The 26952-nt window shown below is 40.8% G+C and overlaps 1 protein-coding gene across 4 annotated transcripts; it reads left to right on the forward strand.

Moving 5' to 3' along the window:
* The first annotated feature begins 2230 nt into the window (after positions 1-2230).
* Positions 2231-19401, forward strand: tlx2 (T cell leukemia homeobox 2). Of its 4 annotated transcripts, XM_061787653.1 has the most exons (5): positions 2511-3489; positions 10978-11202; positions 13085-13322; positions 18619-18799; positions 19056-19401. In XM_061787653.1, the coding sequence occupies exons 1-5, from the start codon at positions 2847-2849 to the stop codon at positions 19065-19067; spliced, it is 1299 nt and encodes a 432-aa protein (XP_061643637.1). In that variant the 5' UTR covers positions 2511-2846; the 3' UTR covers positions 19068-19401. The 4 variants fall into 4 exon arrangements, 3 of the variants coding, with proteins under 3 accessions (XP_061643638.1, XP_061643635.1, XP_061643637.1); XR_009790468.1 differs by lacking the exon at positions 19056-19401 and having other exon boundaries at positions 2231-3489; positions 13085-13383; positions 18619-18752; XM_061787651.1 differs by lacking the exon at positions 19056-19401 and having other exon boundaries at positions 2498-3489; positions 18619-19048.
* The last annotated feature ends 7551 nt before the right edge of the window (positions 19402-26952 follow it).

Here is a 26952-nt window from a genome sequence, read left to right on the forward strand (position 1 = left end):
TTGTTTCAAATTTTAGAAAATATAACATAGATGTTTCTTGTTGTTGTTGTGCAGTTAAATTAATAGCTTAAGAAAAATGGCCAATGGCCTTCTTTAGAACCTCTTTGAAACGAGCTTACTAAGCTCACATAATGACAATCACTCCTCTCAGGCCAAAGCCAAATTTGGGTGTAAACTCTTAACTTAAAGCCAAATCTTCATTGTTTTATTTCATAATGCATATGCATGAATACCATATCCGCCATGCTTTAAAATATGCTAACTATAAATGATGATAACTGATTTTTGGACTGAACTACCGAAATAGTCTCTGCAAGAAAAAAAAAAAAAAACACTTTTCTACGTTACATCCATCATTTCATTTATTACATTTGAAAGCACGTGTGCAAATGGAAATAAAGTGCAGGAGGCGGGGGGGGGGGGGGATGTTGGTGGGGTGGATAGCACGAAAACTCACCTTTGCGCTTAAATAGCACACAAATATTGCACATGTGCCTCGTTTGTCTCGCTCAAATCGTGTTGATGCCCACAAAAGCGACACCTGGCATATGATGTTTTCATTGAATTCATTTGCAGCATGTAAACAGCGCCCTCCCCCATCATCATCATCATCATCATCATCATCATCCCCATCCCCATCGTCCTCATCATCAGCTGCAGCACCAGCATCATAACAATAACCATAGCAGTCACCGGTGTTATGGATATGGTCCGCAGCATGCACACAATTGATTTTTATGCTTCCCCTGCAGCCACCTCTTGCAGCGGAGACATATCTCCATTCGCGCCCAAAGTGAAATAAGTGCGTAATAAAACGCTGATATATTAAATTTGTTTACCCCTCAAACCCACCCACCCACCTCCTGCTTCTTCTCCTCCCTCACAGCGCGTGCCGTGCTTTTATTATGACTCATTTCTCATATTTATTGGATTGCACACGGCGCTTAGGGCATCTATCTATCTATCTATCTATCTATCTATCTATCTATCTATCTATCTATCTATCTATCTATCTATCTACCCCCCCCCCACCCCAGCGTTGATGACGTCACCACGGGCCGTAAACAAGATTCATTTAACAAAAAAACATTTGCAAACTTTAAGGAATATGTTCGTCACGGTTTGTCCCGTTCTGATGTTTCGATGCATTTCTTAGATGATTTGACATCTTTTTACAATACAATCTTTTTACATTTGAACAAGCATGAAAGAAATAGATAAATAAATGCAAAAAAATAAATAAAAAAATCACGTTGCTGTGTATGTTTTTCCACACAGAAACATTACATTTTGCCCATCTAGCTATCGATTGATGTCTTCCATCATAAATAATTGATTTCAAAGTTTAACACAATACAAATAAATGATTTACAGTCAATATTAGGGTTTAAATGCTGGTGAATTGCTATTTTGACAAGCTAAACTGTTTCTTTCTGTCGCTCATTTATGACATCACAATCCATAATTGCTTACGTTTGCTCTGTTCGAATGCTTAATTTAAAACATTTTTTTCTTTTTACTAACTTGTAATTTCTTTAAAATACACAGTTTTGAACAAACAATATAATACGTTGTAGGAGAATATTTCATATTCATATTTTTGTATTGATCGAGTTGGTCAAGTTCCAATCGTATGGCAAGGAAATGCCCCTTCTTCATGTAAAGATTGATTTATTTTGACGTTTGAATACATTTTAATACTTTTATAATATATTTTTAAACTTAAAAACGAACTAGACACATTTTAAAATGTAAAGAAATTCCAGTCCATTTTCTATATTAAAGATGTCATCCTGCTCGGTAATGCCTGCTACAAATAATATATATATATATATATATATATATATATATTTTTTTTTTTCCAACTCACAGTTTTTATGATTGAATGTTGACTCCAATTTATAAATTAGGCATTATTAGGCGCAGGGGCGTGGCTTTGTTTTGACGTTTGGGGTAGCTTATAAAATTAGGCCTAGCAACGCCACCGATAAAGTGGCTGTTTTTACATTTTATATGCTGAAATTTGAGACCCAATGACGTCACGTACCAATATACACCGGTAAAAAAATTGGGGAGGGTGTGGGGGGGGGCGGCGGGGACTTCGTTGGTAATTTATATAATTTAAAAAATATATAAAATAAAAATATTTTGTTATTTATAAAGTCAGTGTTTTACGTAAACCATATTTGTTAAGTTCAAACTGTATATTTGGAAGCTAAAAGTAGCTTTTTTTGGAAATATGGACGATGCACTTCATACGTTAATTCTGACTATTTTTTCCCGTTTGTTTGTTTGTTTTGTTTTGTTTTTTAAAGATCGTAACCTTTGTGTATTCCAAATGAAAGTCCCGAAAGGACGAATCGTGGCGTTCCATCGCGACCTCGGGCATCATTTAAAGACACAAACGCCCCAGTTGAGCTTTTGAACGCCAGCAAAGCTGCTGTCTCTTTAAGAGACGCGAGCACCGTCCAACTAACGAGGAACGGAGAAGAGGAAGAGGAGGAGGATGAAGAAAAGGAGGAGGAGGAGGAAGGAGAGGGCTCGGCCGAATGGCAGCTTTTACGCAGAGGCTGGTCTCACCTGCACGTGAACACAACACGAGCGCTCGCCCCGATCCGGCCGGGCTTCGGCTCGCTTTTGTCGCACATGGATCCCCACCGGCAGCGGCATCCCCACCCGCGGGCCCTCGCAGGCTCTCCGGGGGCCCGACGCGCGGATTTGTGTCACTAAGTGATTTGTCACACTCCTGCCGTGCGCGCGTAAAATGGAATACGCTCTGGACGCAAACGATGGCACCATTTGGGTCGTTTTACGCACCGGATCTATTATTATGACTATTATAATGGATGCTTGAAAGCAAACAGACTGAATATAGTGAGAGGACGGGGAAGAAGAAGAAAAAGAAAGAAAAAAACCCCCCCACTGTGGTACGCGTTAATTGTAATTCTAAGAACAATATGGAGCACACGGGCATCGAGGAGGTGAGCCAAACTCACCAGCAGCAGCAGCAGCAGCAGCAGCAGCAGCAGCACGAGCCCATCAGTTTCGGCATCGACCAGATCCTCAACAGCTCGGAGCAGTCCCAAGCCGGCTGCATGCTGCCCAACCGGACCGGGGAGCCCGAGTACGCCGCGCTGGCCGCCGCCTCCAACGCCGTCTACGGCAACGGCTACGGCGGCGTGTACAACCCGGCCTGCTCGGTGGGCCTGCACGCCGGCTCCTACAACGTCAACATGAACATGAACGTCAGCATGAACATGAACGTCAACGTCAACTCGGCGGCGGCCGGAGCCGGCGGGGTCATCCGAGTCCCCGCGCACAGGCCCGTGCCGCCGCCGCCGCCCCCGCCGCCCAACGCCGGCGCCGGCGGGGCCCATCAGCAGCCGCCCGGCCTCGGCCCGGTGCCCGGCCTGGGGCCGATGGGCAACGCCAACTTTACCTTCCCCTGGATGGAGAGCAGCAGGAGGTTTGCCAAGGACAGACTAACAGGTGAATGACATTTTGAAACATTTTTCCATTTTTTTTTAATTACATGTCAATGACAATTGCAAAGGCACAAAATGCTCATAAAATGTCTTTGTACATGATATTTTTACACCATTTCCGTATTCAAGTAAAGCCCCCCCAACCAAAAAAATATGCACACAAATACTCATAAAATTGTATTTGAATCATTTCTAATTACATTTAGTATTCCATAAAAATGTAAATCCCAAGAGTAAGTCTCGTTCAATAGAAGGCCCCAAAATATGCACAAAATGTTCTCTCTTTTTTTTCACAAAAAAATCAAAAAAATGACATCATATTTTGGCATAAATTGAGTACATTATTTTCAAAAGCTGATGCAACAAGATGGGTTAAAAAGCTACGCAAATATGCACGAAAAATGCTTATAAAATGGGGTTTTGCGTCGTATCCTTGCTTAGTATCCTAAAAAGAAGTCAAACCCAAGAGGAACTGTTATTTAAAAGAACCCCCCCCCCCAAAAAAAAAAAAACACATATAAATACCATCTGTGTATCATATTTTTTTACAAAATATGACAACAAGTGAGACCCAAGAGCAACTGTTAGTCCAAACAAATGTACGCCTCATAAAACGTGTCTTGACATCAAATTTGAGCGTAAATGTAATATTCTAGAAACAAGTAAAAGCCAAATATGATTTTGCGCTCATAATCACGTCTGCATCACGTTTTGCACCAATTCGGCGTTTTCAAAATCAGCAAAAGCCAATATGATCCGTTGTTAGAATAAGGCTGCCAAATATGCACAGAATGCACATGAAATGTGTTTTTGCAACATTGTTGTGCATAAATGCAGTGTGGCACGCAACAACAAGAGCACGAAAAAGAAAACATGAAACAATTCAAAACACGCTGGGAATGAGGCCTTGTGTGCTTCTTGTGTATATTTCGTAAATGTCAAACTTCGATTTTTCGGTTTTGAATATTGCACGTTGCAACGTGACATTTTTCTGTTGATACAGTAAAAAAAAAAAAAAACTGCAATAACCCCAAAATATGCACACAAATGCTCATACAAATACGTTTTTTTTTTTGCGTCATATTGACGGCAAACATTGATTTCAAACAAAAAGAGGCTTCGTGTGGTTGCTGAAGGAAAATAAATCATATTCATATTTACTTTTCTTACATGGAAAATTAGACCTGCCGCGAATTCTGAGAGTGACTGAGCAATATCATTTCAAATACACTAATTTTATTTTAGTTTTGCCAAATGTATTTGACCAAAAAGGAATATCAATGTCTTTATTATTATTATAATTCTTATCAATATATGAATATCTAACGAAATCAAGTGCATACTGCAAAATACAAAAAAAGCTTAAAAAGTAAATAAATATCTATCTAGCAATACTTTCACTTTATTCCCATTATTCCAAACTTATGAACTATTTGCACATTATTTTATTCTCATGCATTTTTAAATGTATATTTTTTTTTTGCATGAAAACACTGCAGCATCACTTTAAAAAAAATATGTGGGTAATTTTTTAGCATAATAGTGACAAATATGAATCCTTTCCATTATTGTATATGAATCATATCAATGGCTTTTGCACGCAGTTTATGAGGCCACATGACTGTATTACTTACATTATAATGTATACTTTGATTACAGTTTGTATACATTATTCATATTCCAATACAGCTTCAACCAAAATGTTTGCTAATACATAAAAAAAAGCATATTTATTAAGGGGGTGTAATGTGGGGAGGTGGGAGGGGGGGGGGCATCATTCATATTTTGAACGTTTTTTAATGATGCTATTAATTAGTATTGTGTTTGTGTGTGTGTCACATGATCTCACAGTTAGAAGAGGAATATGGCCGCCCCCAATGTCCCCCCCCCCCCCCCCCCCACACACTCCCCTCTCATTCGTTGTGATGAATTATTAATATAAAAATGGGAGAGGGGGGGGGGGGGATGACGTCAGATGCAAAAGGCTCCACAGTGTAAAGAGTCAGTGATGATCAATAGGCCTCTCTCCCTTTTTAATTCCTCCATTTTGTCGCCGTAATCATGACGTGGCTCGTCGTATTGATCACAAAATGGCGTCCAATTGAAAAAAAAAAAAAGAAAAAAAAAGGAAAAAGGCACCAAAGGAATTATTATTATTATCATTTTTTGGGGGGGTTGCAGAAAATGGATTTTTGTCACGCACAAGGTGTTTTTATGCGGAAAGGAAGTTGGTGAAAACATTTGAAGTGGCTCAGGATACTTTTGCAATCAGTCACGTGTTAAATGCTGCAAATGATGTCATCGTTTAAATGCATTTCGGCACGTTTTTCCTTTCACGTTTCAATATAACACGTTATTTTCGTCTATCTTTATTGTAACATGCAAATGTTATAGTCACACTTTTTTAATGTTAACGCCACCAATTGATAAATACGTGATTTCTAAATGTCCACATATAAATTATTTAACGTTTGTTGCATTATTTGATTGTCATGTTTTACGACAACAGGTTTTTTTTTATTATTTTGGATGTTTTTAGCATAGTCATTTTAAACCAAAATACTAGTTTTAGCTTCGTACAAATAACAACAAGTTGCAATGATTTAAAATGATGTACCTTTTCTTGCATACTTTTTGTTTTCATGTTTTGATATATGATGTTTTCTCATGTCTCTTTTTAAAAAAACAAAACATTGTATTGCAGTATTTGCTTGTTTATCAGTCATTTTAAACTAAAAAAAGAAATCAATATTAAAACAATATATACGTAACAAAATAATTTCAGAAGGTCAGAATTTAAATGTATTTCACTTATTTTTGTTATTATGGCTGTGCTACAATTTTTTTTATGTTCCTCATATCGTAATTGTTATACATTATTATTATAATACATTATAACAAGTTCCCTTGTTTATTTAAAATACCCACTTTTTTATCACGATAATTTTTAAGCCTTATATATAGCAAATATGAATGAGATTGTACACGCCGGGCTTGCAGTCCAAGCAAGACTCGTCGTCATAAAAAGACAAGCGACAATAAACAGAGCAGCCATCACGTCATTTTTCCTTTCCATAAATGAAAAGAAGAAAAAAGAAAAAGCAGCAGCCGTCGTCATAAACGCCATCCCCCTTTCTGCCTTTCGTCTCGCGCCTGAACGCCGCACGGTAATAAATTGCACCGTACAATATGTTCATGTTCTATTTCAATATCCCCGTTCGAATCCTTCACGGATTTATTTATTAGATTGCCGGAGAAAAGGTAATATCCGCAGTGGGGTGGGGGGGCCCTGTCACCGAAAAGTGTTATTAAGTACACCACGCGTGCTTTTATTATACACGCCATATTCTCTGCGGTGGCATTTTGCTTTTAGTGATATGGTAAATTGTTGTAGCCAAAAACACGCACGTTTTGTCTTATAGAAGAACAAGCTTTGATTTTTATTTTTTTTTTTCATGCAGCTGCATTTATTTATTTATTTATTTATTTATTCGGGGGGAGGGGGCGGGGGGGATGAATTCATATTCCATATACTCTGCTTTGAGTGTTTTAGCACAGCTTTATTGAGGATTCTTAATATTTAAAACAGTCATATGTATTGATGAGAGGGTTGTTTTCATCAGGCTGTGTAATGGCAATACAGTGCATCGATTCTGCACATTATATTTCAAGTGGGTGCGAAAATTTGGAGTTAGCAATTTTAAAAGTTGGTATACATCCGTTGGGTGCGAAAACTACGGTTTGGCAATTGTCACATTTTTTATTTTTTTTTCTTGGGCTGAAAATGTACATAAGTCTCCCTTATTTCATTTCAAATAGTTAGAATCCTACTAATTCTCCGGGGTGTGGCGCAGAGTTTTCCAATGTGTTGGAGCCTTGCGTCGACCGTAATGGCATTGGAGGTAGGAAGTGCGAAAAGTTTTAGTTCGACATTTTAAAATTTGGTGGTGTGAAAACTTGGCCTTTTGCAAATTTTCAATGAAATGCTTAAATGGATATTAATTAACATTTCTCTTCCAATTAGATGACTTTTGTAAGGGATGCAAGGACTTATTAAAAGCTTTATTGGGGTGGAGCACATGGAAAAGTTATTAATAGAATGATATTTGTGATTATTAACAGTGTTGGACCCCTGGATTCATCAGTTTTTATTTTTTGTCTGAAAATGTATCTTCAAATAATTCTGTATGGGGTGGAAAAATATCGATTTTTTTAGGGGTTTGGCGCATGCAAATATGAATGACAGGAAAATAGCTGAGATTCTTTCATGTGTAAGGCACTTTGGACACCTGTTTTTGGGTGAAGAAATTATTTTGTAGGTAGCGGAAGAACATTCTTTCTTAGGGGTGCGGCACATAAAAAAAGGTAGCGACAGGATATGAGTTGGGGATTTCTTTTCAATCTGTCTCACCTTGCAATTATTATAGTTTTGGGTCAAGTATAATTGCATTGGTTCCCACCTCGGGGTGCATATGATATTTAAGCGGATGCGTAAACTAGGATTTAGCTTTTTAAAAATATGGTATAAATCTTGGGGTGTGAAAATTTGGGGTTGGTCATTTTCAACTGTAATTTGTAGGGCTGAACATGGCTATATATTTTATATTTCTCTTGATGAGTAATGAGATATGACTTTGTGGAGAATGCAAAAATATGAAATAGATTTTTGAGGGTGTGGCGCGTAGAAATGTAAAGGAATAATAGCGGTGTAATGGCACTGGAAATATGCAAGTGTGCAAGAACATAAAAAGCAGTTTCTTGAGGGTGTGGCGCATCGAAAATGTTGGGACAGGAGGATATTGTGAGTTTGCATCGCAACCAAGTACGATTTGTTGGAAATGTGAAAAAGTGCTAACAACAAACCTTAGGTGACGCTTTCATTGTTGCTTGGAGGTACGGCATTAAGCTAAGATTTTTGTCACTGGGACTAAAGTATTAGCTGTTCCACGTCTGTGGATCAGCAATGCATTTATCCGGTTGCATTTAAATTCCAGTCATCCATTGAAGCTTTTCCAGGAGCAGGGCTGAGACTAATATTCCTTTCCGCGCGCCTGGTTCATAATTTAGCACGCAGATGAGCCGAAATAGCATCGAACGCGGGGCATTATGTGGGCAGACGCGCCGCTTGCGAGCCTCAACAGCTGTTCTGTGAAATTTAGGTTTGTAGACCACTGTAATGACTACAATATCCCTGTAGATGGCGCCATGGCTTGCTTGGATTTCAGATCCGCACAGCTTTTGAGTAGAAGATAAAGATTAGGTTTTAAGTTTTGGCTCGTTATGTCGATTGCGAGGGAGAGAAATGCCAACACGTTGGAAGTTAGACACGTTTAGGTACCTCCCCCTCAAAAAATACAAATACAAATAAATAAAGGAGCATGTGCTGCGGTGGTTGGTAGAAAGTGTGTGTTGCAATCGTGAGAAGATTTTCGTGATAGCGGAGGTTTACTGGATGCGCAGATTGGCGCAAATAGCTGTTCCGTTGTACAGACAAATGTGCAAATAGCAAATGGCGAATCAAACTTCTGAGACTCGCATGACAGTCGCAAATGTTAAAATGTGATTTCAAACCCCAAAGTAGGTCGCGGGTGAACATCTTGAGCATGACAGCATCAAGGCCATTCACACTAATGATAAAAATCCCACCCCCAAAGAAATCGTTTAGCTCGGGATACAATTACCATTCTCAGAATCACGGACTGTGAAACCTGATGCTGATGTTCATATTAAAAAAGAAAAAAGTGCAGGAGATTAGGGAGAGTAATTACATAGCAATATGCGTCCACATGTGCTAGTCATTTACACGACGGCGTTCAAATTGCGGCAATTCGTCTTTAAATCACAAAGCTCGGGACCGCCTCGAATGCATCGCGCTGTTGCCAAATAGCATCAGTGATGCTCAGGGGACGCCTGAACAGATGTTTACACTCATTTGGGCTCCAGGTGAGCTTTTTTCATTTCATTTTCTTTTTTTTTTGGTGGCAAACATCAGCAAATAAACAGCAAAGAAGCAGATCATTTCAGATTCTGTTGCTTTCCGTCACAGTAAGAGTGTTGTCGTTGGTCGGGCAAGTGGATCTATGGCCAAAAACGATCTCCTTACACCCCGTATTGATCGTGTGTTTACCCCACGCCTGACAAAATAGACAGGATTCACCCATATTTCATGATGCAGATGATAAGTGGTTATTAATACTCGGTCAGGACAGTGAAAGTGAACCACTTTTTACTCCTAAAATTCCACACAATGCGTAGATTATTATGATGTTTTTTTTAAAAAGTTTTTCATAAATCTGGTGGGGGAGCAAAAACTTGGGTTTTGTCCATTTTAAAAGCAATTATAATATGATACTGTATAAAATGTGTAGATAAATAAGTGTTTTTTTTTTACATGTAAAATGAATCCACATTTTATAAATCTGGAAGTGTGAAGATGTGTTTTTGGCAATTTCAAAATACGTTCTGGATCAGTGATTCTCAACTGGTGGGTCCGGACCCAAAAGTGGTCCGTGGACCCATTTTGGGTGGGAAAAATAAATATATATATATATATATATATATATATATATATATATATATATATATATATATATATACCTACTCTGATTTTTCCAGTACAATACAGAGGCGCACTAAGTTCTAACACGGAACATAGTAAGAAAGCGACAAGCGTTTTTTTCCTTGTTCTCGACCTACTACTAATTTACAAGTAAACAAGTACAGTGCAGTTCAGCCTTTGGCTGGCCTACATCATGGCAAGCAGTACGCCTTTGGGGGTACAGCCAACTCATTCTTCTGATTTTAAAATTAAACTCAAAATACATTTTATTCTTTTTGACTCGACAAAACCCCTGTAGAGAAAAACATTGTTTTGTTTTTTTAATTTGAAAATGTTAGCGTTCCAATTTTGAGAAAAACGTCCATCAAAGCATAATTGCATAGTCGTACTTGAACGTTTTCAGACAAGAAAAACTAATTTTAGTAAGCACCCCAGTATTTTATTACCAACTTGATAACATTTCATTTAGGCCATTATGCTTTTAATGTAACAATTTGTGCATGTACTTGCATGCATGATGTTAACTTTTCTACTTTGTACAATCCAATAATGTTTCAGGGTTGTTGTATATATCTGCGTTTATTAAGTGTAAATATGATTTTTCACATCATTTTTTTTTTTTAGCATTAAATCATCTACGGTGATGTTTATTCGCTTACCTGTAACCCCCCACCCAGTCTCCCGAGTATCATGATGCTGATTGGCTGGTTTGATTTATCATCCCCAGCAATGCTACCTGTCACTTGTGTTACTAAACAGCAGACGTGCCATGTTTCAAATTTAAAGCGTAAATGTCATTAAAGTAGCCGGTGTTCATCATTCAGGCTTCTGCCTCATGTGATTAGCCACCCTGGGCCGCCTCTGGCCGCGTGCCTGGCCGGCTGGCCGCTGTGCTCCAGATGTGGGACCTCACTGTGTCTCCCTTTCCTTTAGGGGAGCAGGCAGAGGAGAGCCGAGCACGAGAGGCCGCGGGGGGGCCGGGGGCCGGGGCGGCGGCTGCCGGGCCCCTCTGCCCTCTTCCCAAGGGGGATATCGGCAGGGTCCCCGTCTGGAGCACGGTGGAGACCTTAGCTAAATGCTATTACCCCGAGCTCGCGCACCTGCGAGACGGCAATGGCCTCCTCGCAGACTATTCTTTCCCAAAGGGCGCTTGCTCAGGTGAGTCACCGCCTCGCCCCAAATGCACAACAAATGGCGCACCCCACACAGCCTGAAAAAGGCATCGTGTCTCACACAAAAAACAACATTTTGCAATCACAAGCTTTTACGTCACAGAGCAGCGCACCCCCCTCCCTTTTAGGCGCAACCTAAAACAAAAATTTGCATGATCAAATATTTGCGAACACAAGCTAGGCAGGCGCACTATGCAGTACTTTATTAGGTATCAATGTTGAATCTTGCAAACATAATCAAAATGTGACAAAATAATTGACGAAAATAGTGACCACAAGATAGACGGCGCACCATTTATCCCCTGTACACAACTGTTAAAAAAAGAAAAAAAAACCGATTCCGATTTTAAAGGCATTGTTTAATTATGCCAACTTGATAAAACGAGTGAGAAAATCTTTGCAAAAATTTGCGACCACAAACTAGATGGCGCACCCCCTCTGCCTTGTACACAACCTCAAAAAAAGCAGAACAAAGTCCATTACAATGCATCAATGTGCTAAAATAAAAAGTATCAGGTAACAGCGCATATAGCTACACTAAATTTACATTACAGCGAAAACGCACCACAGCTCCCCCGTGCACAACCTTGTAAAAAAAAGGTCAAATGAAGCACAGTTAAAAAGCATTGTGTTTAATCACGCAAACTTGATAAAACAAGTGACAAAATATGAGCATTTGCCTCCACAAACTGGATGGTGCACCCCTTCTCCCCCGTAAACAAGCTCAAAAAAAAGACAGCGCAAAGTCCATTTAAAGGCGTCAACATGATAACCTAAGATCACATGAAAGATGGCGCACCACCGCTCCCCCTTAAACAACCTCAAAAAAAAAAAAAAAAATCCAAGCAAAGCCCATATAAAGGCATAAATGTTTAATCATATATGATTAAAACATGAGACAAAATAATTTCAAATTATAGCGACCACAAGCTAGATGGGGCATCCCTCTCCCCCATGCTCAACCTAAAAGAGTATGAAGATTATAATAATAATATTGATAATAAGTAACAAAACTATTAGCTACCACATGCTAGCCGCGCGTTTTGCGACGTTGCTTTTAGCTGACAGAGAAGGCACAGCCTCGATCTCTCAACCTTCCATAAAGGCAAGAAATACAAATCTGACCAAGTAACCATGACATTGATTTAGCTTTATTTATTTGGTTTTTTTTTTAAATCGCACATGGCGGGAGAAAAAAAAGGCAAGATTCTGCAAGTGTTTGTATTATATACTACTAGTACTATTGCAGTTTTAACATTGTTCACCACATTTTGGGAATCCTTGATTGAGTTCACGATAAATCATGCCACAAACATGGCCGACACAATCTATGATGAAAAAAAAGTATTTCCTTTTTATTTAATTGAATCTCATCGAAGGATCTCATTTCTGAATGTCCTTAACTTCTGTTTCCATGCTGCTCCCCACATTTGGCTACACTTTTTTTTCTCCATCTCGAATTTTTGAGCAATGTGATTTTATTGATTTCCTGACAATCCTAATTACAATCGCCCCCCTCGACTGGCAGCTTGCTCCGAGGTCCGAAATGTACCACAAAATTGGCAATCACTTCATCCAGCTAAAGACTGGGAAACAAACCAGATCTCCAGGGAAATCTTTTCTGTCTGGGTTTCGATGGTAATAAATGATCCAGGACATCAATCGCCAGAGGTGGGAGAAAGTCGAGTCTCTCATGAGTTTTAGCTAGGCAAGTCTTAAAACTGGCGACCCAAGTCTGACTCCAATCAAGTCGTGTGACTGCAGTAACTTACCTCTCTCAATCACCACAGTGATTTGATCCGTTTTCCTTGTGTGTGATCACAAATAAAACAAAACACCACCTGTTTCCGTGTTTTCCCGTTTTCCAGCCGCCCTATCGCCCTTCTCCGTGACCCGCCGCATCGGTCACCCGTACCAGAACCGCACGCCGCCCAAGAGGAAAAAGCCCCGCACGTCCTTCAGCCGGGTGCAGATCTGCGAGCTGGAGAAGCGCTTCCACCGGCAGAAGTACTTGGCGTCGGCCGAGCGTGCCACCCTGGCCAAGGCCCTCAAAATGACCGACGCCCAAGTCAAGACGTGGTTTCAGAACAGGCGGACAAAATGGCGGTAAGACTGGAAATTCTTCGCTGCTGACCTCGTACGAGATGCAGGCGTTCCCAGAACTGTGGTGCGTGAGATTAAAAGCATTATATTGTTTATGTGCCACTGTCGTTGCTACTGTTTTGGTTAACAAGAGAGCAAATAGTTGGAGAAGAGTTAACGTTGAATGATGATTGCACATCCTGTTCACAATGGGAAAACGTTCAGAGCTCATTGAAAATGGAAAGAGTGCACATTAAAGCACCTCATGATGCCGGATGGCCTGTTATTTTCTTCGAGGTGGTCGCAAGTGATACAGTTGCAGGAGAATTCCGTTGGAAATTTGGCATTCCTATTAAGTTGGTAAAATGCAGAGAGCTCACTGAAAATTGAAGTCAAATCATAAGTCATATGATGACCAGTTTGAAATTGCAAACCAAAACCGAAGTAAAATGGTAAACTGTTGAGAGCTCACTGAAAAGTGAAAGACACCGCATTAAAGCTGAATAGCGCCTTATTGCGTTTAATGAGACGTGGTCACAAGGCATATGGTTAAAGGAGAATTCTGTTTGAAATTTCCCCATTCCTGTTCAAAATGGTAAAATGTCGAGAGATCATTGAAAGTGTGAAGACTCCGCATTAAAGCACTTCATGATGTTAGATCCTCCTCTTCTTTTTTTTTTATTTTATTTTTTTTTTTACAAGAGTTGGTCACAAAAGTGGTCATAAGTCATACGGTTGACAGAGAAGGCAGTTTGAATGTTTTCATTCCTGTTCAAAATGGTAAAATGGCAAGTTGAAAATAGACAGAATCCGCATTAAAGCACTTCATGATGTTGGATCCTCCTCTTCTTTTTTTTTTTTTTTTTCAAGAGTTGGTCACAAAAGTGGTCATACATCATACGGTTGACAGAGAATGCAGTTTGAATGTTTTCATTCCTGTTCAAAATGGTAAAATGGCAAGTTGAAAATAGACAGAATCCGCATTAAAGCACTTCATGATGCTAGATGGTCTCTTATTGACATTTGCCAAGCACTGCATATAATTATACTAGAACTAATGAAGGAGAGCCGTAAGGGGATCCATCAAAACAGCCTGTGCACTTTTATCCAGCCTAAATGGACACTTCTTGTTTTGCCCTCAGAGCCAAAGCAGCTTCTGATGTTGCACAGAATGGCCGTCGCGGTCGAAGCGTCGGAAGCGCCTCGCAACACGGCGTGCCCCTTTTTATTTTGCTTAGCTGGGCGGCCGGCGGAGGCCAGTTCGCTTGACCAAGCAGAATTACCGGACCCCCCTAAAAGGCTTTTTAGAAAGCTGCTGCCCGCAGCAATACTCAAACCCTCTCACTTGAGTGAGGCTCCCTGCACGCGTGCATTCCCCTGCACTTGATTCTCGCCGCTGTTGGCCATCGTTTGGCGGCGAACGTGATAAATCCAATTACACCACGCCTTTAAAGTGACAGCGCCTTTTCAAAGCATATTTGAAAGCACTTTTGTGTGTCTGTTTATATTTCACTCCCCCTAGTTGGCCAAAGTGCACACACAAGAAGGAGCAGCATCATGTCCATTGAATCGAAGCAAAAAAATGCATTTAGCGACACGAGCTAGCCAGCTCCAGCTAGTAGTTAGCCGGAGTGGGTAAGATGTGTCGATTTCATTGTACTTATGTGTTAAATTTGTATTGGTCCAGTAGGGTCAGCATCTATAAGGTACGTTGTGGCCAGACATTGCGTCATACTGGCCACCGAGCGCACGATACGTCCTCTCTGCAACATTTTGTTTATGTATACGTAATAGCGGAACATATAGCAACTGCCTGCAACAAATACGGAGAAATTGAAACACTTCGCATCTCGGAATGATGTTTGATACATACCTTGTTTTAACACTACATCCCCATTCTAACACAAACGCTAGAGTCAAATTATATGCAACAAACGTGAGTTTGAATGCCTATAACTAAAATAAGCATTGACAAAATGTCGCGTCACAACAAATAAGCACCCAGGCCTTAAGCCGCTCCCTCGTTGGACCGAGATTGATGCCGCCGCCGTCGTGGCAGTGCGCACCTGCTAGCCTCGACATGAGGGATGTGCTCGCGTGACGAGCACGCTAACTAACAAGATGCTGATCGAATAAGCAGGCAGCCAACCAAATTATGATAATGCTGTTAGCAATAACGTGTGGCTAATGGCTGCAGGTTGCTGCGCGCGCCTGAGTGAGGTCCATACCTGCGGTAATCATTTTCTTCTCGATGCGACTAGCACAGCATTTCACGCAGGCCACATTCATGTTTTTTTGATATGGATATTGATCAAAGCATATTATAGACTTAAATGGAGTGCAAATTTGATATGTCTTAACTTTTATACAGTTAATGTTAAACCCTTTATTGATTTTAACTGAAATGTTTTATGTTTTGATTTAATAAGTTGTACATTTCAATTCAATATATGTTACATTTAAAATTGTGTCGTACGCTTTGAGTTTAACCTCAATATGTTTTACATTTTAATTCACGTTGTAACTTAAGTTTTAAGTTTTTACTTCAGTAGTACCTTTTGACTTGAGTTTTACATTTCTGAATCAAGTACGCACATGTAAGAAGATGAAATAGTCCATTCCGTGACAGCACTTTAGACTGAGCGGTTGCGTGCTGCTGTTTTGGTTAGCAACAAACAGATTCAAGCGTTCAGGAGCGTGTAATTCCAGCACCTCCTGACGAGCTGTAGAAGATGCGCGTCTCCATGTTAACACGTGTAACGCTGTGCCGCCCACCTGCCTACCCGCCGGTCACGTTCCCCGCTCGCTAACACCTGCCACTCAGCCAGATCAGCTATCATCCCGGCAGCCCCCAATTCCCCAGCTCATCCACACAGGTGGCGAGGAAATATAAATGCTAATGTGCAGCTTTCTCTATATGGCGCGTCAGCCTCCAAACAATACTTTTCATTTCAACATGGCTGCCAGTGATTTCTCTCTTCACCTGTCATCTGCTGTTTGATGAGACCCTTACCAACAGAACTTTAGGTACATTACTACAACTGCGACTGCCTTGTAGGCCCCTTTCACACTGCCTCTTTCACCTTGTCGCTATTGTTCATGAAGGTAACTAAGGTATTTTTTTGGCACCTGTGTGTGAGGTTATTTTACAATGCTGGGACCATCGCTGATGTCAATGAATTAATCTGATGGAAGGATGCCGTGTCACTGTATGAAAGCATACATACTGTAGTTGCGGGAATACTCCGTTTTGCTGAGCTCTGTATGAAACGCAAAGGCTGTTTCTGTCTACTGTTACCTGTGTGAATTAAGCCCCTTTCACACTGCCGACGAAAGTATCTTTTTGTGTCACTGCTCTGTGTGAAAGGTACTGACACAGAATGGGAGTATCACAGTCATAACTGAGGTGGGACACCACCTGTGTGGGTATTTTGCAATGCTACGATGCCATATTGCTCAGTTTAAGTCACTGCAATATCCCACTTTGCTGGCTCGGCGGATACCATTCCGATCTACTGTTACGGCTTGGATGCATCAATTTTGTGAGATCTCTGCGTGGAAGAGTTTACTTTTCTTCCCATATTTTCCTGTGTCGCTGTGTGAAGTGTGAAAGCTACAAACACAAAATTGTGTGGTGCGGGGGATGACATTGGCCTGACAACTTTCAAACTTCAGAGTAGTATCAGAGCCATAACAGAGACTGAGCGCTGCCTGTGTGTAAGGGTATTCGGCATGCAGGTGTGTGAAGTTTAACACCTGACAGCTCACTTCTTACACCCTATCGTGTTGGAAATTCGTGTCGCTGTCCAACGCTGATAAGTTACATATTTTTTGGTTTGTTTTCCAAATAGCAGTTGGAAGTGTATGCGCCCTGTGGGATAGGCTCCAGCACTCCCGTGACCCTTGTGAGGATAAGCGGCTCAGAAAATGGATGGATGGATGGAGAACTCTCCGCATGTAAGCGGGAATGCCGAAAACCAACATTGAATGCGGTGCGGCAAGGCAGAAAACCAACATTGAATGCCCATGACCTTCGATCCCACAGGCGGCACTGCTTTAAAAACCGGCCTCATTGTTCTTTCAGTTCACCATTCACCATTTTCAGTGAACACAATTTGTTGCTACATTTACAAATGCAAGTTAAAACTCTACCATGCAAAGCAAAAGCCATTGCTCAACAACACTCAGAAACGCCGCCGGCCATTTGAGATGGACTTACACAAAGTGGACAGATGTTCTGTGGCCTGATTTCAATTTCTTTTTAGAAATCATGGACCTCATGTCCTCCGGGTCAAAGAGGAAAAGTACCATCTGGATTGTTATTAGTGCAAAGTTCAAAACCCAGCATCTGTCATGGTATGAGGGTGTGTTAGTGGCAATGACATGGGTAACTTGCACATCTTTGACGGCACCATTATTGCTGAAAAGTACATCCAGGTTTTGGAGCAACATATGCTGCCATCCAAGCAACGTCTTTTTCAGGGACGTCCCTGCTTATTTCAGCAAGACAATGCCAAGCCACATTCTGCACCTGTTACAACAACGTGGCTTTGTAGTCAGAGTGTGAGTACTAGACTGGCCTGCAACAAAATGCGCCGATAGCCCTGGGTAATAGGAGAGTAGTAAGTGGTGTCAAAGAAGTATGTTGAAGTGATTACATCTCGACTGTTCTAAGATCTTTGTATGTTGGGGAGGAGCTAAGTTTAGCCTAGGTTGTTAGTGGAAGACATTCTGGAAAGTTTCGCTGCTGAGTGGCTATTAAACAGGGATGGCAAGTTAACAAATGACAGATGTCTCGTTATTGCTTGAGAATTTGTTAGCTTGATAGCATAATCGCCTAAGTCATTTTTAACTTACTTCATCAGTATGATGGCTAAAAAATTTTTGTTTTTTTGTTTTTGTGTGTAAATTCTCAGTCATCCAGGTCATGGTAATCTCCCAAAGTTGAATCTAGGACAGGAATTTTTTGTTTTCCAAAAACATCATCTGCAAGCCATTTATTTTAAAGGGTAAAGTTAAGCTTAAAATAAAGTATTGCAGTTTTTGTTACATTGCACTCCTGCTATTCATAAGGAAGAGAGACCGAGCCGTGCCCCGGCCGAATAGCCCAAAAAATGTGAGTGATTGGTGCCCAACTAAAAATACTTATAACTGCTTATATCGACAGTACAATCTTTAAATATACCACAAACTGTGACTCCAAAACACTTAAATATAATGTTCCCATATTATCCAGTTTTTTGGTGCCATCCTGTGCTGTACCTTACCCAATATGGCTCCTAGCCTCTCTACCAACATCTGGTCTCTTCTACCCGACCAGGAGACAAACGGCGGAGGAGCGGGAGGCCGAGAGGCAGCAGGCCAACCGGCTCATGCTTCAGCTCCAGCAGGAAGCCTTCCAGAAGACCCTGAGCCAGCCCCTGCAGCCCGACCCGCTCTGCCTGCACAACTCCTCCCTGTACGCCCTGCAGAACCTGCAGCCCTGGGCGGATGACAATAAGGTGACGTCCGTCACCTCCGTGGCGTCTGTCGTGTGAATGGGTGTGTTTGTGTGTGTGTGTGGGTAGGATTCTGGTACATACAAGCCAATGACTCCTGAATGGACGCAGTATGGACAAAGTATGCACAGTGCACTACTCACAAAAAGTTCAGGATATTAGGCTTTCGGATGAAGGCGTACAGTCCAGCCTTAACGTTTTGTGAGTAGTGTGTTGAGTCATTTTCCTGCCTCACACCACATTTCCGCTTTCCCTTCAGCTGACGGTCTAAAAAGGCAGAAGGGACCCCCCCCCTAACTAACGGACACCTCTGTACATGCCTACCTATCAAGACTGATCCCCCTTCTATCTTCCATTTTTACTGCTGGAAACTTCAAGAGGATGCAGAGACTTTTCTGCCCATGTCTGCAAAAAAAAAAGCAAAACATACACATGGATTATTCCTTTGACTTTGTACAATGTAGTAATTATAAAAAAAAAAAAAAAAAAAAATGCATGTTTAAAGTCCTTTTCTGTATGCGCTGGCTGGGATTTCTTCTGATTGGCGGCGCTCCTCCTCGGTCCATTTAAAAGGGTGTTTTATATTAAATGATTGTCACTTTTTGGGGGGGAAACGATGACAAAACTTCTCTTGTTTTTCTTGTCTCTTTGTTTCCTGGGTCCCGGCACTTTGTGCTGAGCATTAAACTAAAAGGGTAACCATTACCGGGCAAGTAACTCAATTTGATTCAGAAGACAACTGAACACTGAAGATAATTGATAAACAATAAAACAATAAAAAAGTTCAAAACAAATAAGACACTAAAATAAGGGTGCAAGTAGAGGGATGCCAGAATTTATGTGAGGAGGTTATGTGCTCCCTCGTACGTGTTGCAGTTAAGATGATAATTGATTTGTTTTTTTAAACATTATTTTTTATGACGGAGATATATTATGCATTTTTGTCACAATTTAAAATAATTCCCAGATGTCTTAATAACATATCTGATACGTGCTTTCGTCAAGAATTACAGCATACTTCACCCATTATATTACGCCTTAAGACTATTCTGAGAGGGCGGTCCCGTCTCATGCAAATAACCCACTGCTTACCCCACCCTCCATACTGCGGGGCCAATGCTGCTTTTGTTACCATGCCAACTAGGGGCATGGCCAGAGGGTGGCAACTTGAGTGTTAAAAAAAGCAAGCTGCGAACTGCAAAGCGCACGTGAGCCCCAATAAACGCGGACGGACTCCACTATCTGAAACACGACATGTAAGCCAAAAGGTAAGCAGAGCTGCAGTGGGTTTTATTGGATGCAAGGGTTTGGCTTAGCTAACAGTGTTAGCTTCTGTTAAGTAGGACATACTTCTTGGTAAAGTTGGAGTGGCGTTTCTGGGGGTGGTATTTGCAGCTGCACTTATTGAGAAGTGTAATTCAGTAGCTTGGTGATGAAGTGCTGCCTCCGCGAGTGAAAATAAAGAGTCCAGGCCGTCTTGTACGGGCTCGTGCGTGATTGGCAGTTTATGTAAATTTCTAGATTCGGGGCCCTAAAGTGCAGCCACCCATAGCTCCAAATTCACTTGCATGATGCAAAAATAGGGTGTGGAAAGTTTGCTATGATTCTTGATTCTAAGATATTTTGACGACAGACACACAGACACCTGAAAATTTTTACATTGTGAAAAAGAATGCATAATGGGCTGAAAACATTTACATTGTGAAATAAAAAAATGCATAATAGGTCTCCTTTAAGAAGACAGGGTTCAGCTTTTGGATGACTGTTATTATTAGCCTTCCGTCGTCGTCAAGGTAACCTAAAAAAAAAAAAGGACAGCGGGGAGCCGCAAACATTCCGTTATCAGCGCATCCACACTATCGGCCAAATGCTTTTTCAGCCGAGTCATAACAAAAGATTAGCGATCTGGAAGGTGCAGTAAACACCTCATTCAGGTTCCTTGCTCGTAAATGAGCCCTCGTCCTTGTGACATCACGCCAAACGGGCCACGCCTTGGCCTCCTCTTCACTAAACCTCAGGTTTACCTTTCTGTTTATGTTAGCGGACCAGCGGTTTTTGAACTGAAAATGGATTTGGATCCTGAATGACACCTTTTCCCCGGGTGCTCTGGTTTCCTCCCACATTCCAAAAACATGCATGTTAAGTTCATTGAAGACTACAAAATTGTCCATAGGTGCGACTGTTTGTTTCGGCTACACTTTTTGCATAACCTGCTGTTTTTGCTGAACATCAAAATTCACAAGTGTTTGATCCATGAGTCAGCCAATACATGTCGTGGTTCAATTGGAATTGGTATTTCAACAGTACTCTTCATCATTCTGTTCATATTTTGGCATCATGAGACCCAGACGACGCCCGACGGATCAACAGTACAAATCTAAGAGGAAGAGGGCAGACGAGAACAGGTGGGGACAATAACCAAAATGAGCGCACCAGACGTGAACAACATGGGACACAGGAAAACATGAAACAAATATTAATATAATCTAAACTAAAACAGACCATGACAGAGCAACCTTTTTAAAACTGAGTGCTGCTACTTGGGTACTAATTCATGGAAACGGCTACCAGTTTGATTCGCATTTCTTAAACTACAAATTTAATGATGCTATTAATAATTAACGGTTATTCAAGACGCCAATCATGGTAATTATTTCCCACAATTATGATCAACAATGATTTAACAGATAAACAGGAAACAGATAAATATCAATATGCGATTGTGATTAGTGTGTACAGTTTGACCTGCTTCTCTCCCAAAGTCAGCTAAGATTGGTTCCATCTTACCCTTGCATGGCCCTAACGAGGACAAGCGCGACAGGAACTGCAGTTCATCCACCCATTCGTGAATGAATCTGTTTGCATGATGACTTTTGAAAACACTGAGGAGAAAAACTGAAAACGTTCCGGACAAAACCTAATGACACACCAGTTTGGAAACCTTTCGCAATAAACGTCAAAATAGGTTTGGAAGAGACGTCAACGCTAATCTGTCAGCCAGCGACGTGCTCGCCAACAGCTGTCTGCAAATGCACCCAGCCCGACAGCCCCCGTGAGGGGCCGGGCCCGGCGTTTTGTCGTTACTTCGGCCGTCTCGCTCAGTCGGGATCCTGTCAGCGGCGGCCCGGTCTCCAGGTGACGCCACCCTCTGCCCCCATTTCTTTCGCCGCTTTCATCCGCCTGTCTCGGCCGCCTTGAAGACGTGACTTGGCTCATTTTGGAAAAATTCCTGCCTTGGCTGTTTTCATAAGCGTGCTTTGTGTTTTACTGCAGGTGCTTAAAGATTTTTTTTCTCCCCTTTTTCACCCCCCCCCCCCCCCCCCCCGCCTCTGTCTTCTTTATGAACAAACAGTCGAGCCCCGGCCTGGTATCGGACTTCCTATCTTGTGTTTGCTGGGCAACCAGACAACTGTTTTGGCACACACCGTGTGTCACGCTTGGTCTGCGACCGTCACTTGTCTCCATTCTTTGGAGACATTTAACTCACAATCACGAAGGCCATTGAAGCGGCCACGGTTCACTTCACAGAGCACAGTGGGGCCGCAGACGTCCCGACTGTAAACATTGATGCAAGCTGCCGGTATTGAATATTTAAGTAAGGACAGACTCCCTGGCAGAAGATTTTTCCAAACATTTTAAGCCACGTGCCCTTGTTTCTACATCCCGACGGAGTTGGCGCACCCCCTTATAAAAACTATAAACGTCAAAACAAAACCTGTTTATGTACACTTGGGGGAAGCGTCATAAAATTTCAGCCGCTTAGTACTGCTGCTTCAAATTGTATTTATCGTTACAACCGTGTTTAGCATCTCGGAGAGTTGCAGTTGTCGTTTGACTTCTCCCATCTGGCGTGTGACACAACAGAAAACAAAACACGAGAAGACGCAAACTGCCAAACAACGAAAAAGGAGATGAAAGATGAAGAAAAAGAAACACTTTTTAATCATTAATTTTGGATTCAGCACATCAAAATTGTCCTCAATCAGCTAAAAAAAAAAATTGACAAATTTGTTGTTGACCAAAGTTATTGATTCAAATTTTGATTATCACTCCGACTGCATTTCGCATCTCAGAGCGCAGTACTTGTCTTTTAGCTACTCCTATAAGAACCTGAACATGATATAAAACATGATAAAATTCCTCATGTTAATATTGACGTTCTAAATCTTAGCGTTATTACCATATTTAGCATCTCAAAGAGTAGTTGTCTCTTGACTTCTATCTGGTGCGTGACAGCAGTATAAAAACATTAAGCCGACGCAAACAAGAGATAACATTTCAGACGGTTCGTATGACTGTTTCAAACTTGAGTGAAAAGTACAACAAACTACTAGCGATATTTGAATGTAGCCTCATTTCAGCCCCGCCACCTCGCGTCTCTGCACAAACAGTTCACTAAATTTGGACAACAAAATACATAGAACCAGGAAGAGACCAGTGAGTCGCACTCACCTTTCCGCCTCAGAGTCGGCCACAAGCTCGTCGACGGCCCGCTGGAATGTTACTGTACAATCCATTTCCCATATTTGGGCTATTTAGACATTCATAGATTGACTCTCTAACATCAACTAGTAGAAATGTGTCAATTTAATTTAAAAAAAACAACAACACCTTGGTTGTATCCAGAAAAGGCCCCCCTGATAGCTACTTCTGTTTGACCCAGTTTTGTATCCGCTTTGTCCATATTTGGCTAAGACCGTCCCCTTAAATGGAGAAATTCCAATGACCGGATTGCAGGCCTCTTGGCAGATAAATGTCTGGAACTCAGGAATGCATGGACGATTTGAATTAATATTTCACGTTTACTGAAGCACCATAGAGCCAATATAATATATATAATATATTACTAGAAAAAGTTGCTTTGGTAAAACATGGCACCTTTAAAAATATAAGAGAGGTGATCAACTTACCTGACGACCCAGTGAGAACGGTGAGCTGCCGTTCGCGGTGGTTTTCCACGCTATGCAGCCGTCTGCATATATTATAGGGTACACACCATCGTTATATATGTTTACCCTTGGTTTGAAGTAGGAAGCTGTCCAAGCCCTTCTTTTTAACTTTTGTTACTATAATGAGCTCAAAAAACTACAATACTCTCCTTTTGCGCAAGACTGCTGCGTCCCCAGTCAAAGCTCGTGAGCACGAGGTGCACGTGGGCAAACGAATGACAGACTAGTCGGTCACGCCTCCTGTCACTACACTCTCTGATTGGCTATTCTTATCACACTGTGCCCAGTTGTAAAATAATAAATAAGATAAAATTTGAGGCATAAAATGGGGCCAGAGCGAGGTGATTTTCCAAAATATCCTTTTGATAATATTTTACTGTCAGGCCATGCAGACAGTTTAAACATATATGGAAAAAAATTGTGTTTGTGTGTTGTTGTTTTTTTAACAGCAAATTGTCCCTTTTACGTCTCTGAGAGTAGTAGTTGTCTTTGTGACTTGCAGACTGAGTTACTTACTGTAGAAGTAATAATGTGACTTAGATGTAATAATTGTGACCTTGTTTTGAATCTCCAGTTGAATATTAATAGATTTAAAAAAATAAAAATAAGCTCCTTGATACTTGATACTTGTTTTTTTTAATGAGGTGTTGTTTATATAACATTTCCATAAAGTAAATAATCATTTTTTGCATCGCTGTATAATCCATTCATTCATGCAAGTCAATATTTATTGAATTCAAACAACAATTGAATTGCTCGATACTCCTGTTTTCTACTAAATTAAGACATGTTTCTATAACAAATCCAAACAAGAACAAAAAAAGAAACCTTGTACAAACTGTTTATCCCACACTAATCCACATGTAAAAGGTGGGCTAATGTGTTGCTCTCAATGCAACATTTGCTACTTTATAGACAATGCAGAGCTTCATTGGGCTGTCTAAATAAAGCTGAGGCTTATCCTACATGTTTATTTAACTGCAGTTTGACCCGGCCCGCTGCCGCACCGCGTCACGCCATTCCCAGCTGTTGTGTGCAGCGACTGCCGTTTAGTCACGTATTAAAACTTCTGTCGGATTTCTTATTTATATACGCAATATGTACGAGTTGATGCACGCCAGCAGCGTCCCTGGTTTGATGAGGTTTCTAACAGCCCTTATTAAACCTTACTAAATGCACAGGCCATGTTTTAAGTCACATGTTAGCATTCCTAACTATCATAAGCCAACAAATGGTGTGTACGGTACCGTACAATAAAACCAAAGTAAATTAAAGCTACTTTTTCGAGACGACATATAGCGGATATGGCCTTAAAAAAAGCTTCGATTCACACTTCAGCATCCCCAGATTCATCTATTTGCAGAGTTTTTAATGTGTATTTGTTTATGTATTTATTGATTTATTGATGTATTTATTTATTTATTTTTTGTAGGGGGAAGCCCTAGCCCCGTTTTTCAGGGAAACCGCTAATTGGCAGTATTTTCCCGCTTATTCATGCTTTTTCCAGAAAATAATATTTTTCCAGTGGCAATTATAATGGCCATCAATTATTCACTTATTTTCGCTATTTGCGGTCTCTATCCCCTGCAAATAATGGGGGTCCACTGTATACAGTAGAGAGTACCACTTCAACATACTTCCTTGACACCAATTATTACTTTCCTATTAGCCAGGGCTTTGGCACCATCTTGCGGCAGCTTGGAGTATTACAGAAAAGAGTGTAAAAAACCGCAAATATGCTAATTTTTTAAGCGAATATCTGAGGTTAAGTTCCACACAAAAAAAAACAACGCAAATAGGTGAATTTGGGAATAGACAACTGCAAACAGGCAGGGGTTGACTGTCCTTGAAATGTATCTCAATTTCAGCCATTCCCCCCCCCCCCCCCCCCCCCCCCCCCAAAAAAAAAGGCGTTGAGTGAACTGCTGAAATGCAGATGTGCCTTCCCTTCAAAGTGTTCGGCCATGCGTGAAGACAAGTCATTCCTGTCAAGTCCAAATCGGCGCTTTTGGCCCCCGCATGTGAGTCAACACCTGCTGTGCAAACGCAGTGGCGTAAGGCTCGAAAGGTAACTGACAAGCCGTTCAACTGGCTGGCGTGTCACAATTTCACTCGGGGCGGGCACGGTTCGACGGCAATTAAAACATAAGAGAGGTCAAGGTGATTTTTGCATGCTCTGTTTAAGCAGAGTAATACAAAGACGTACAGTATGAGGTGATGAATAAGACAAACTGAGCATAAAAAAAAGAATTTGCACATGATTTATTTGCCGTCTGGCTCTCAGGACAACAGAGCCCATGCCATATCATACAATTGAATAATAATTAATAATAATAATTTCTCCTCTTCTCATGTTTTAAAATGTGATGTATCTCATTTTATTGTCTGTATTTTTTTTTAATAACCACAGTAATGCCTATTTGATGTAGTCCATACAAGCCACCTGGTATTAGTGAAGCGCTATTTCAAAAATAAATGTTGCAATTTGGGAATACACCAGATCAAGGGTGCGCAAACATTTGTGCTCAGGGGTCACATTTGATTTGGAAAACAAACAGGTCATTTATAGTCTCTGTCTAATCTGAGAAAAAAAGAAAAAAAAAACACGCACACAAACAGAAGGTGTATTTTAGTGTAGTTAATTTATCATGTTTTGCTATGTTGTTTGATTTTGATGATGCGGGAAATGTTAGTCCCTTTTCCACCAAACAGCCCAGGAACTTTGAGTTCCTGGTAGCGAAAGGTTCTTATGGCCTAAGTGGTTTGCGTCTCCACTGCACGTATTAGTTCAGTGTCGCTTATCCAAATGAAAGAGTTGTTCATTACTTACACTTGCTAGATCTAAATAATAATAATAATAATAATAATAATAATAGTTGCAGGCAAATCAATTTTTCAAGTTAGTCTTATTTTATCCATCCATCCATCTATCCATTTTCTGTACCGCTTATCCTCACTAACTTAATCTAAGTTTAAAATATATTTGATATCTTTAAAACCTAACCCTAATCCTTTCATTATCCAGGTAAGGCAAATTAGAAATGATTGTCATTTGCAATGCCAACCTGGTTGCAGATAGGGTCTCTGAACAACCGCCACCCCCACAATGGATGGAGTTGAATAAATACTATTTTGTCCATTTATTATTTATTTTTTTCCCTCAATCCACTTTACGACAGCGCTCTCTAGCGTTTATCCAGAGGAAAA

Source organism: Phyllopteryx taeniolatus, chromosome 10, assembly GCF_024500385.1.
Source record: "Phyllopteryx taeniolatus isolate TA_2022b chromosome 10, UOR_Ptae_1.2, whole genome shotgun sequence".
In the NCBI taxonomy this organism is placed as follows: domain Eukaryota; kingdom Metazoa; phylum Chordata; class Actinopteri; order Syngnathiformes; family Syngnathidae; genus Phyllopteryx; species Phyllopteryx taeniolatus.